At 34.9% G+C, this 14,049-nt stretch overlaps 1 protein-coding gene across 2 annotated transcripts in view; it reads right to left on the bottom strand.

Annotated features, from left to right (window-relative positions):
* The window catches only part of ARFGEF1 (ARF guanine nucleotide exchange factor 1), a 137,502-nt gene that overhangs the window by 51,878 nt on the left and 71,575 nt on the right, over positions 1-14,049 (bottom strand). For both annotated transcript variants that reach the window (XM_079902340.1, XM_079902341.1), the window contains exons 8-13: positions 9,119-9,294; positions 8,100-8,233; positions 4,631-4,865; positions 936-1,035; positions 687-826; positions 469-577 (exon numbers count right to left, since the gene is read on the bottom strand). In XM_079902340.1, the coding sequence (XP_079758466.1) occupies positions 469-577; positions 687-826; positions 936-1,035; positions 4,631-4,865; positions 8,100-8,233; positions 9,119-9,294 (894 nt within the window). The remainder of the gene's footprint in view (positions 1-468; positions 578-686; positions 827-935; positions 1,036-4,630; positions 4,866-8,099; positions 8,234-9,118; positions 9,295-14,049) is intronic.

Raw genomic sequence — 14,049 nt, 5'->3', positions numbered from 1 at the left:
GCATCACTAGGAGTTCTTTTTGCAAATACAGTGCTGAGTATCCACTGGGTTTCTGCTCTCAGCTCATGTCTCACAAGGAACAGTTTTCCCTCAAAGGACTGAGATAACACCAGGATAGCCTCGCAGCTGTGAGTTTTTCTCTGAGTAAGGGTAAACGTCAAACATAAATGAACAATTCAATCTTCTTAAAACATTTTTGGCTTTTATATGTTTCTTCTATGATTATCCTTTAACAAAGTTGCATAAACATGATTCACTTTAATATGATATTCAAAATACTTTTAGGAAGATTTAGAAAGAAAAAAGTTGGAATAACTAAGCTGGGAAATTCATAATTTTAAGTTCGTTATTTAACTCAGAACGCTTCTTTACCAGCTAAATGAATAAAGATGTCAGGAAACTGGCTTAATGGCTTCTGCAACTATCCTCCAAAGCATCATTTAGAATTCTACTCAAATGTCATCTTACCAAGAGTTGTCTGAGAGTTGGGATTCACATACTGATCCTTACTCCATTCAACCATACACTTCAAAATTGACACTAAGCATTCTAAACCTTTTTTCCTCAGGCTCAGTTCCTACAAAATAATTCATAAAGAGAATAAAAACAAACAAAAATCTTTTAAGGAAAATACACAGCTCTTCCTTGGCAAAGTTCAAATTTCAAAATGTTTTTAAAGTTCTTACCTGAACATTACTCATACCGAGTTCTTGACTGCCTCGTCCTTGAGCAATTTTTGATAGATCATTTACTAGTCTTTCAAATATGTTTGCTGCATTTAAGTCACAATCATAGTTTACGTAAATATCCACCACACTCTGAGCATCTGTAACAGTACAATATGTTAATTTTAACAAAAGGCATCTAGTATATATATTTGGCCTTTTAAATATCTCAATAAGAAAGAGATAATAAAGAAGGATAATTTCAAGTACCTGCACAAATCCTTGTCAACGTCTGAATAACCATCCATTTGTGGTCAAATGAGCTGGTAGAAGTCTCCAAAATGTATAGGAAAATTTCTTTAAAGAACACCTGTGATTAGGGAAAAACCTCCATTTAAAATATTGTTTATAATTCATATATGTGATCACTTTTTAAATATCCCAAAGCTGCAGAGCAAAGATCAGGACCCAGGGTCCTGGAGTTCCACTCCTTTTGAGTTCCATTTCTGAGACATCAGGACTTAACTTGGGCTGGTCACTTACACTGGCCCTTGCAGTAAAGAGCTGTACTTCATATCACTGTATTTTGTTATCACACAGCCACTACAAGAGAAATCTGCAAAAATTTGGAGTTCTTCTGGGAGATTATTTCTTAAACATATTTACAAAACTAATAAAACTCCTATTTCATTTTTAATCCCCCACAGAACATAAACTATATTCTGTTCATCAGTTATATTTTTCAGACATTATAGTACTGGGCAAGCCTAAGTGTTCCTAGATTTTAAAGTAACTGACGTTGTCATCTACACAATAGAAAGGATCTAACTCCCATATACTGTTATATTTTTATAATTACACAAGTGGGAATCTCTTTTGTCTGAAACCTACAAACTATTTCTCACTATTCTTTACACCAAATAATGCCAAGCACAAAGGATTTAGTCAACCTTACTTAAAAAATTTCTATTTAAGAGCTAAGAATTTTCAGATTCATATTTATTTTGGAAAAATGACTACAACTCAAGAGGGGATGAATGAAAAAGAAAACCTAAAACAACATATTAATATTTATGGAACATATGTATTATGAATACAAAAATTCATATTTGTAATTTTAGACTACTAACATCTTATCCCCCTCAAAAGGACAAAATACCCTTGTGGTGTGCTTTTCTTTCACAGAATTCAACACATTTCTATTACTCGCCTAATGTCAGCATTTCCTGTAAGACTGTAAGCTCTAAGAGAGTAGAGACAAGGTCCCTCTTACTAAGCATTGTGTCTGCACTGCATGGCAAATATAGTAGGCATCCAATACATATTTACGGCCACAATTCTCAAACACTGCACCAAGTAACCCCAGAATGCTGCAGCAAACTCAAGAGGGATGCCATGAGAATTTCTGGGGGAAAATTCAGAGAGAAATACATTTGCTGGATACCTCAAAAAACTTCACAGTTTCAACATCAATTAAATCACATGACATTCCTTTCAATGACATCGTTATTTCTGCAAACCTGGGGTTCAGTGGTTGCTAAGATAAGCAGGTACTGCATGCAAATCAATGAAGGAAATGAGGGTGGTAATGTCCAATTTGATTTCAAAATCTGAGAAGTTTGCAGTGTCCTATAGGCTCATACATTCCAGTAGTAACTGTTGACTATTTATAAATGAAAGAAAAACATTTTTTCTTTCAATTTATGTGTGCTTCATCCCCTCCCCCCACCCCCTGCCCCCAAAAGCAGACTTCATTGTTAAGAAAAATACTTGTTAAGTTGTTTGGACCTAACTGCTTAATAAATGGAACTGTTAGGTATTTCTTCTGGAGTAAAGTACACCATGAAAAGATCAGAAACTCTAATGGTGCCGTGGATCAAGAGTTTGAAGCTCTCTGATTTATGGGATAAATAAAAAAAACACATATTTGGAGAAAGAGGGGGGAAAAAACCCTTTAGCTACTGTCTACAGGTTATCAAACTGAACTAATATGCAAAAGCCTATTATAGTAATTTAAGACACCATGCCTATCAACAGGGGCTCTAAGAAAAACCAAAATTCTAAAGAGTTATAGAGCACCTATCATGTAATACATGTAAAATAACAGTTCTATCATAAGCACTTTGTCTTCACATAATTTCTCTTGAAAAAGTGTGTATACACTGTATTTTCTGAAATAGATATATAAGTTAATACCCAAGGAAAAACTGCATTATAAAAACTCTAAGATTCATTCTCATAAGATGAATCTTCACACAACAACAATCTCAATTTTGTTTTGCAAATTTAGGTTTTCATATGTTGGGTTTCCTCCAAGTGGAACACAGCTCATCTTGCATTTGAATATGTTCAGTACTTTCGAAAGCATATCTATATTTACCTTGTTTTATCCTCATAATCTCCCCATAAGGGACAATGGAGGTTGAAATAAACCTGATCTCTTTAAAAAAAACAGAATATTACTACAACAATTTTAATGAAAATCTACCATCTATGGACAAGAAATTTCTTAGAAGTATTTCCCTTTAAATTCATGCTTACAAAATTTTTGTATATCAAATTTACTTTACAGAAATAGTAATCACAACTTAAATGATTTTTATGATATCTGGTTCCATAAGAATTTATACTTCACACAGTCATCTAAATAGTACTTAAAGAAGGAGAGTCTCAGAGAAGTAATTGAATGCACAAAGTCTTCCAAAATTCTCTAATGTCAATTTAAATGTCTCATCATCGAATGAAACACTTCTGGCTTGTTACAGAAGCAAAAGTTCCAGAAGTTTTTATTTTAAAGTCTCTTTTATTTGTAGTTCCTGAAGATAATGAGAAAAAACTATCTAAAAATAGTAACTTCCTAGTTTTGCCTTGCATTATTTTAACACACATATGGCAAACTTCTAAAACTTGACAACATATATGCACCAGAAATTGTTTCCTGTCCAAAAATATGACCCAAATTTTAAAAATTTTCACTTAAAATACCAAGACCTTATTCTGTCTCATTCCCATAATAATGTTCCACATGAATTTTAATAGATACTGTAGAACCTTTATAATAAAGGATAATATCAAAACTCTGGGAAAATAATGATTTATCCTTCCTGTGAGCTAATGAATTCTTAGTCTTGAGTTAGGATTAAATATAAAAATTAAAACGTAACCTGCACATCATATCAAACATAATATAAAGGCAAAAGTTGACTAGCATAGAAGTATTTCTAAAATATACCATGTCCCAATCAAAACAATATTTTAACAAAGAACAAGCTGGAAAAAAAATCCATTCAATCAGTAAAACAAAGTACTGTTCTTAAATACTGAATTATTTGAAGGTAAAAACAAAAGACCAAGAAACGGTACACTTGCACAATACATGCGTACATGGTTGGGAGATTCCCTAATTTCATTTTGCTAAGGCTCTGGAAATATTTTAGAATGACATAACTGTTATTCTAGTTCCAAAGATGTTGAGAGAAAACTTTAGGAATATAATAATAACAGATATATTGGGAAAAAATATAAAAGTTAAAATTTCAAATGTCCTAAAATATAACTCCTAAAATATAATTCTTCTTGATCACCTCTTTAAAGTACCAAAAACTTAAATGGCTTAAAACCATGCAGACAAAGTATTTATTTAGAGCTTTCTTTTAAGATAACCAAGTTCACTATTACATATCACATACACAATGGCAAAATTATTGTGAGGACCAAATTAATTCAAGACAATTAAAATCATTCATGGAACTACTTATTATACATTCCTTGAAGGCAGGAGCTTATGTCTTAATTTGATTTTGCATTCTTAGCGCTTACCTAGTGCTTAGTAGTACTTTGTAGGCACATGTTACATGATAATACACAAATATTATTTCACATTCTAAAAAACTTTCCGGTGTATTAAAACATGATTTAACATGAAAACAGATGAATAGCCAACAATGCTTAAATGCAGAACATACCTCAATCTGCATCTTCAGATGCGTCTTGAAGTTTGACAACAAAGTAAGAAATATGGAAAGGGAAAGCTCAAAAACCTCTGGAACAGAAGAAACTCCATTTTTTGAGAGTGCAACACACAGATACTGCTTAATAGCATTAATAAACATCTCATTTGTCCTGAAAATAGGTCCTGCATTCTGCAGAATGGATAGAAGTAACTGCAATGAAAGAATCTTGGATCGTAACTCATGAGACCTAAAATATAAAAAAGAAGGCACAGTATATGGACAAGTTTAGCATTATGGTAATAATAGGTTGTTCCAAAGATATTTCCTGTACCACATAATTTCACAAACCTTTACATGGAAAGAAACAGAAAACTCTGCAACATAAATAAGAAGGTACAGTACATAAATAAGCTTGGCCACTAATAATGGGTAGTTCCACTGATGTTCTCCTTCTACCACTTAATTTCATGAACTTTTTAAATGGGAAAACAATCACTCACACATATTTAACATCAACCTACTGTTCCTTTGAACAAGAAAAGAAATTTTAAAGATTTATGCCTTGTTCCTTTCTTTCGCAAGTATATTTCACTTTTTAGAAATCAACATGAACTTCTCAGATTAAGGGCCATATTTAGTATAAATAGGTTCCAATGTACTTTTTTCCTAGTTATGCTACTCAAAAATCCTAAACACTAATAAAAAGTTTTGGTGCATTACCAAATTAAAGCATTGCTTCAAGCTTACTTTTTCTGTAACCATCGAAAACTCTTTTTTTAAAAAATACATACAAAGAGGCTTTTAGAATACTTGTACCTCTTGGTAGCTTACCCATTTATTCTAAATACGTATTTTTATATAATGAAAAGCTGAAAAACACATTTAAGCTTAAATTGAAAATGGCATTTTTCTAATCAATATACTGTGCCACATTTCTGATCACTATCTAGAAGTTTAATGATCAGATTTCACAAATACCATTTTTCTCCCATTGAAACAGGTTTTTTAAGCCCAAGAGACCAAGGAGATTGATCCCAGGCAACTTTTCAAATGCAGAACACATCTAAATGCTCTAGCCATTGGTTCTTTTTTTAATTTATTCCAAATTGTACTCAGTCACATTTACACCACATAGTAAACTTAATTGCTCTTGATTTCTACCTTAGAAATTTTATGGTTTTAAGTGTCAAGTGATTCAAGGACCTAAAACTCTAACAAGGAATATTTAATTTTAGGTAAATAGGAATCACAAAAAATACTGCCATCTTTGAAATAAAACTGGAACCAATAATACCATTAATACACAGTCATGTTTCCAAGATGCCTATGCCTCTGAATCTAAGAATACGTACGTGCAGCAAATGCAGTATTACAAAACAAACAAACAAAAAAACCTTAGATAACTCAAGTTAGAAACAGTGGGAATAAGACTTTGAATACTAGCTATAGGAAAATATGGAGTGGGCCAGGTACTCCCCCTTCACGTTGAGGCCTTCCAAGGCTTATCCACTACTGCTACTTCCTTAGTCTACCTCACATTTATCACCCTTTTTGCTCAGTTCCAATAGAAACTAAAACCCGCAGCTTATCATTCACCAACGCATGAGTTTTCTTATAAGTATATTTTATCTTTGTATCCACAGCATCCAACAAAATGCCTCGTTAGTATGTGCTCAAAATAATTAACGGATTTATTCATGCACTCATCTAAACATTAAGTATCTACTATGAATAGGGCATTAATCAATGAAGAGATGGTCAAAGATTGTTTGATAACACAATAAAGTATACTTCTGACAGGCAAAAGAAGCTGGACATTACAGGTCTGCAGTTTTTTTGTGGGGTAGTTTCAAATTACGATTTAAGCTTAAAGAACATTTCCTGGATCATCATCTTAGCAAGGCCACAAAATATAAAGAGAAGCAAAGACAAAAAGGAAATCGTATAACTACAAAAGATCATTAATTTTGGCAAAACAATCATTCAGGATAGAAAACCATATATTCTGGAAAAAGGACAGTTTCTAGGGGTGGAAAATTTGATCTCTTTCAGAATTCCATTCCAATATTTAATGACTGGTGGTCGAGAAGGTTTTCTTTACGTTGAAACAAAATTTCCTAATATCTCTGACTTAAGGCCACTACGTAGAGGATAATTTACATTATTCGTCACAATAATCTTTTGTAATATTAAAGGTCTGATTTGGGAAAGCTAAACATCTGAGGCTTTTAAGGTCACCAACATTTTTAAATCATGGGAAAAATGGCTTTCAGCACTAGCACCAAATTCTAAAGTTATTTTCTCCTTAAATTAGGTCTTCATCAATCCAGAATGATAGGTCAAAATTGTCATTCCCCCCCCATAATGAAACTAAGAAACTGAAAAAATTTCAAATATATTCGTATAAAATATATAGGCTATAATCAAGTTTATATTGTAATTCGAACAACCTTAATCCTGTTTCTGTAGCGTTTGTATTTTCAAAATATTTCTGACTCTCAGGGTTTGGGGCTAAAAAGATAAAGAGTTTCAGGCTTCTGGGCCTAAAAGATGTTTCTCACTGAATCAGTACAATGTGACAAAACAAAACTGTAGAAAGTATAACAAATGTGGTTTCCCAAAATTTATAAAGTTTTTATTGTAACTGTCTCCAGTCTTCCTTCTCAGTTGACACTTAGAAACTGAAATGCTCTAGGGTTTTAAAAATGAATTTCCCCCTATTTCAATATCCCTTTCTCAAAGTCACTCAGGCCTCTCCAAGCTGACTTTCTCCAGAAAGTTCTCCTAAAACTGACATGCTATATAATACATGATGCTGCAACATCAGAGGAGCAGGGCTCTTTAATAAATCCCAAACTCAACCTCGAGCAGGAAGTACTTGCATTGGAATCATTTACACAGAAAATATATGACAATTTATGACTTAAAAAATGGCACTTACCTACCGTTTAGACTAATATAATTGATGGGAAGCAGATGAGTGACTCCTATAAAGTATTTCCTGCTCCCCCACGGGAGAAAGTTTTCATCTTAGGGCATTTTTTCAGACCTTAATGAATATATTATTATCTTTCATTATGACTTTTAAGATTTATTTCTCTTAGGTTTTATTATCTTTCAAGTAGTAGCTTTCAGAAGCCTAGCATGAGGCTACATGTAAAGGGCTACATTAGTACCAATGTTACTTACAATATTAAAATAATAATTCATTTAATCATTCAATACTTGATGAGCACCTACTATGCACCAGGCACAATTCTATAATGCTGTTGGTGTGCTTTTGGAAGATAGTATAAGGTATCTACTCTAGCAATTTTGAAACTCACTGTTCTTTAGTACATGTTTTAAAAAGTAAAATAACCCCCCAAAGTATTTTTGAAGGTCCTAAAAGACAAAAACAAAAGAAAACCCAAAGACTATTTTACAGTAAGGCTCAAGATTAAAAAGCTGCATCTGTCAGGCAGAACAGCTGAGGACTTACTTTGGATCTGGCGGTCCATCCGACAGTGGTTTCATTGACAGTTTACACAATGACCTGAATACTAGAAAGGCATCCTTTTGTAAAATGTGGGAAAACTTAGCACCAGGTGAAGGTCCTGAAGAATTTCCAGATTCCTAAACAAGTGAACACACCATGTAAATAAAGGTATCTGCCAGTGCAAATCATTTCAGCCTTCTATATATTTTATTCGATTCAGTTATATGTGGGGTTCTACTGGAAGGAAAACTAGATGAGGAATTTGCCATATTGTTTTTCTTTATTGTGACATGCCACTCCCATCCCCAACAATAAATACCTTAAAAAATGCATTCTTTTAAAATATGCCACCAAACTCTTAAAATTTACCCATTTATGGCCTAAACTACGCTTTCCACTACCTGTCACTAGGTGTTTTATGTTTTTGTCCTATTTTATTTTTTATCTACTCTGCGCAGATAGACATAAGACAATGGAGACTGTTAAGGCAACATTTAAAAGTTATTAACTGATAAAGGTCAGCAAGGCCCGGAAAACTTACCCCTATGTATGGGGCAATGATTTAGGGTAGGACTCCCTTATCTGAAAAGATAAGGAAAAAATACACAAAATACAGGGTAGGAAGGATGAGGAGGACCCTATCACTACCACAGTATGGATTTTATTGTACCCTGAGCAAAGGTAAGACGAAGTTCTCCAGATCTCCAGAAGCTCTTTCCCTTCCTAGTATACTAGAATTATCCTATAAATATGTGATAAGAATGTTCTTTTTAAATGTAATTTCAATGGGGGAGGAGGAAAGATGTGAACACATATGAGACACACCTTAGAGTTGGAAATATAGCTATCAATATTTTAAGGGAATAAACTGCTCTGGATTTATATCAATGGGAAAAAAACCACAACTTTTTATTTCCTCAAACTGAAATCAGCCAGCATTATCAACTGGATATATTCACCACAAGGTGTTGGTAGCAGCCTATCAATTTGTAAGATTAAGAGGATTTTTCCTCTATTTATACCTGAGTATCATTGGAAGAGACAGACAATCTGTCATCAGGTAAGGACGGTGTGTATGCAACGGAAATTGGTGTTCCTGGAATTCCATTTGCTTGAATATTTTCAGTGTCACTACCATCCTCTATGGTTCCAATGTTGCCATCTGCACTTGCATTTATGGTAGCCCTTTCTCCCATATCTAAAACGGTAAGAAGAAAAAACATGCAAACATATTTAACTTAACTGAAGTGCACTGAAAAAGCATACACTATTTAAAATGAAACAGTGGCAGAAAAGCAATGTGAAGTAAGATGTATTGGCACCATTTAAAGGTTAGCATACTTACTAGTAAGTATGCATTTGGAATATATCCAAACATGATCCTTAAGTAGCTCTGGCAATGGAACACACTCAGCTGATGAAAGGCTAACAGAATGTGCTGAAACAGAAGCTTACTTTTAGTCTATATTAGCATTTACTAAACTGAGTCCTAATGAATGCTAATGCCTTAAGATATTAAAAGAAATTCTTCAAAAAAATCCCATTTTCAAATAAGTTTGGGAAATGATGGAAAATAGGTATCTTTATCACAGCCTTTAATTTGCTAATACGCACTGAGTTCTCCAAAGGGGATATACAATACACAGTGTTTCCAAAATTTATTTTACCATGAGATCCCAACCCCCTTTTTAGAATACCTACTAATACCTCTAATAACATATATTCTTTGGAACACAACTATGGAAATAATGGCTGTGAATATTCTTCAGTATGTCACTCTGAGTAATCTTACTTGTGATTAATATACACAGAAATAAATGACTTCTAGTAGGACAAACATAGACAATGCAAACAATACCAAGTTTCAGAACTACTCTAGGTGTAATGTATGTTACTTTAAAAAAGAAAACTTCATAGCAGCACTATTTACAGTAGCCAAGATATGGAAACAATCTAAATGTCAATAGACAGATGAATGGATAAAGAAGATGTGATTGATATACACATATAGAAACACGATGGAATACTATTCAGTCATAACAAAAAATGAAATTTGAAGCAACATGGATGGACCTAGAGATTATCATACTAAATGAAGTAAGTCAGAAAGAGAAAGAAAAATACCACATGATATCACTTGTATGTGGAATCTAAAACATGACACAAATGAACTTATCTACGAAACAGAAACAGACTCACAGACAGAGAACAAACTATGGTTGTCAAGGAGATGGGAGAATGGGGGAGGAAGGGATTGGGAGTTTGGGATTAGCAGATGTGAACTATTATACATAGAATGGATAAACAACAAGGTACTACTGTAAAGCACAGGGAACTATATTCAATATCCTGTAATAAACCATAATGGAAAAGAATATGAACTAAAGAAAGAAAAAGGAACACATACATGTCTGTGGCCATAACTCAGTAGCTATCTGGCAGGAAACTGCTCCTCTCATGCTGCCAAGTAAAAGAAATTACAGGCTAGCATGAGGGAAATACAATGTACTAGAAGGAGCACAGATTTTAGAATATGAAAGACCCCTGCTGTTTTAATCATGTCTCTACCACTTAACTGGAGAAGTTATTTCACCTTCTTCATAAGCAACAAAGATAATAATGTCTATATGGAATCACCAAAACACACACACAGGCACAGTACATAAAGAACACAATTGGTTCTCAATAAGGGGTAGTAGCTATTATTAATTTTGCTGCTAACTGGTAACATGTGCCCAATTTTTTAACTGATTTGAGTAATGAAAGGAGTGTACCTGGTAATACGCTAATGTCTGACACACTAAATACTATTAAAGCTTTCTATATATATGTAAAGAATGCTTATATATATGTAAAGAACTCTCTGGAAGAAGTCACAAAAATTTAATAATGATTATCAGAAACTGATGATTGTTCCCCAAAGCACTTACTCCCAACCTTTTTCTCTGTACTCAATTACATCTCTTTCCACTGCCCCTCCTCCACCTTCCCTTAATAAACAACTTCCGCCTTCTACTTAAGCTACGCAGATAATTTAACACAGGCTTCCTTACTCTTCCTCACCCACTATAAAATTCCTTAACACCAACAATCATCTTTATCTTCCCTCTCATTTCAGGGAAAAAATATTCCTTCACATTTCTAAGATGAATCATTCATTCACCCTCAAATCTACCTCTTCTTGCCTTAGGTAGTGTCCTTCTCCCCTGGATACTTTCTTGAAACATTACATTTTCAATTTGTGCACATGACTGGATCTTCCCCAATACTCAACTAACACACTCACATCTTTTCACTATAAAGACATAACTTTCCTGCAACTCCTACCACACATCAGCTACTGTCCATTTTTCTTTTCTAAATCAAATTTCTAAAGAAATAATTAATATTCATTGATAATACTTTCCTTCTTAGGAAATTTCTGAAACGAATTGAAAACATTCTCTTATTTTATTTTCAGGCTTTGAAGCCAGACATCTTTGGGTTGGAGTCTTTACCACTTCTTACAGGTTAGCTTAATCTCAGTGCCTCAATTTCCTCATTTGTAAAAAAGAGAATCATAACAGTACCTAAACATCCCAGAGTTTGGGGAGGATTGAGTAAACACAAGTAAAGCACTTAAAATCATTGGGGATACAAAGAAAGTACTTAACAGTTAGATATTATTATTCTCTATGTTTTTTCCCTCTAATTCTCCCTCTAATTGTCCCCTAAACTTAAGTGCAGACTTCTGTTTACAAGGTGGTGAGCTGAGCCCACTAATTTACCTTCTTCTTTCACAAATTCCACTGAAACTACAAGGGAAAAAATATAAACAAGAGAAATAGCCTTTAGTAGCACTGGAAAACTAAGGAGGATATAATCAATAGACCAAAATCTTGAAGAAATTTCTAAAAATTAAGATAAGTTCATGGGAATTCCCTGGCGGTCCAGTGGTTAGGACTCGGTGCTTTCACTGCCATGGCCTGGGTTCAATCCCTGGTTGGAGAACTAAGATCCCATAAGCCACGCAGCATGAACAACAACAACAACAACAACAACAAAAGGTTCGGATGGAGGAAGAAGGGAAAAGCCAATAATGTTCAGATGCCTGTGACTGAACACATGCAGAGGACAGAGCTACCTGAGAAGTGGCTGAATTGTACCATGTGGGTTCCAATATACTCCCAAGCCTAGACAGAATGCCAAGGGCTATGGGGTAGGAGGGAAGAGAGCTTGGGAAACCAGGCCAACGTCTACCAACAGAGCTGTCAGCAGCCACGATCATCTAGAATGTATCTGAGTGCAGCCTGTTAATTAAAGTGGAGGATTTGCTTGGTAGGTGTCTTAACCTAAGAAGTAGGGTAGGAAGGGAGAGAGCAGCGTCCCAGCTAAGGGAGAAGAGACAGTGCTGCAATAAACACTGAGCAAGCTAGTACAGCAGTGAAATCTCAGGTTCTAGGCTTCCACTCTACCCACCTGTTTCTACTTAACTAATGCTAAATAAAGCCCTAACTGAATGAAGGCAGCCTAAGATTTCCTGGCAAAGGCTGGGAGAATGGGAACAAACCAAGTTTGAAGAACGCTCCCCCCACTCCTGACCCCGAGGCTAGAATATATAAAACGTTGAAACAGCATTTATCCCAAGCTTCACATGGCTTCAGTGTGTGCTTACAACACAGCCCAAGGATCACCAGGATCCCCCTCTGCTCAAGGGAGGCATCTGCTTCTTTTAGTTAAGTTCTCAGCTGGGAAATAAGGTCTGCCTTTGGACGGCAGTCACCTGGCAGACTCTGGAGAGGAAAGCCTCATGAGAAATGGAAAAGCAGTGCACAGAATTACTGAGAAAGCTCTTTATATACTGATCAAATCTGGTCTTTCTATTCTTTAAACAGACAGAAATGTAAAGTCTACGCTCAAAAGGACGGACAAAGGTCAGCAATCTGAGCAAATGGTTTCCCGGTGAAACATTTTACAGCTGGAACAATTTTAATTGGTACTCCCAGAGATGTGTGAAAGAATACTGCGTCAATAAATAGGAGCAGGGGCTTCCCTGGTGGCGCAGTGGGTGAGAGTCCGCCTGCCGATGCAGGGGACACAGGTTCGTGCCCCGGTCCAGGAGGATCCCACGTGCCACAGAGCGGCTGGGCCCATGAGCCATGGCCGATGGGCCTGCGCGTCCGGAGCCTGTGCTCTGCAACGGGAGAGGCCACAACAGTGAGAGGCCCATGTATCGCAAAAAAAAAAAAAAAAAAAAGCGCAAAGCGCTATGAAAAAAGGGAGCTCAAGAAAAAATAGGGGTTCTTGGAGACAAAAACAAAATTACTGAAAGAAAAAACATACACTGGGAAAAGCAGTAGAATGGACATTAATGAATAAAGTATTGGAAAGCCCCTTGTAACATTTTCTCTGAATGCAGAATCATAAGACAAAATGATGGAAATTAGGAAAGACTGTCAGAGCAATAAAGGATATGATGAAAAATACTCAACAACTGTAGTGTGTGATGTGGAAGGGAAGAATGGAAAGAAAGAGGAGAATTAATAGCTAAAAACATAATAGAAAAATCACTAGAATGATGAAAAGTTATGAAAAGAATTCAACAGCTAGTCCTGATTTAAAAAACAAAAGTAAAATCACACCCAGGCACACACACAAAAAGATAAAAAGTATCTTTTAATAAACTAGAAATACAGAAAACTTACTGAACTTGATAAAGAGTATCCTCCAAAACACAAAAGCAATCATCAAACTTACGGGTGAAATACAGCAATAATGTTAAAAACAAATGAGGATTCTTGCCACCATTAACCCTACTCAACATTTTCTTGAGGTTCAAACTAATGTTATATAACAAAACTGAGAGACCAAAAATGAAGCGTAAATATTATAAAGGAAGAAACAAAGATAAAATATCATTACTCACCTAGAAAACCCAAGATAACCAAATGAAAAACATTTAGAAACAATTACT

The sequence above is a fragment of the Stenella coeruleoalba genome (genome assembly GCF_951394435.1).
Source record: "Stenella coeruleoalba genome assembly, chromosome: 17".
Taxonomy (NCBI): Eukaryota; Metazoa; Chordata; class Mammalia; order Artiodactyla; family Delphinidae; genus Stenella; species Stenella coeruleoalba.
The sequence above is the reverse complement of the archived record's forward strand: the minus strand, read 5'-3'. Positions and strand labels throughout refer to the sequence as shown.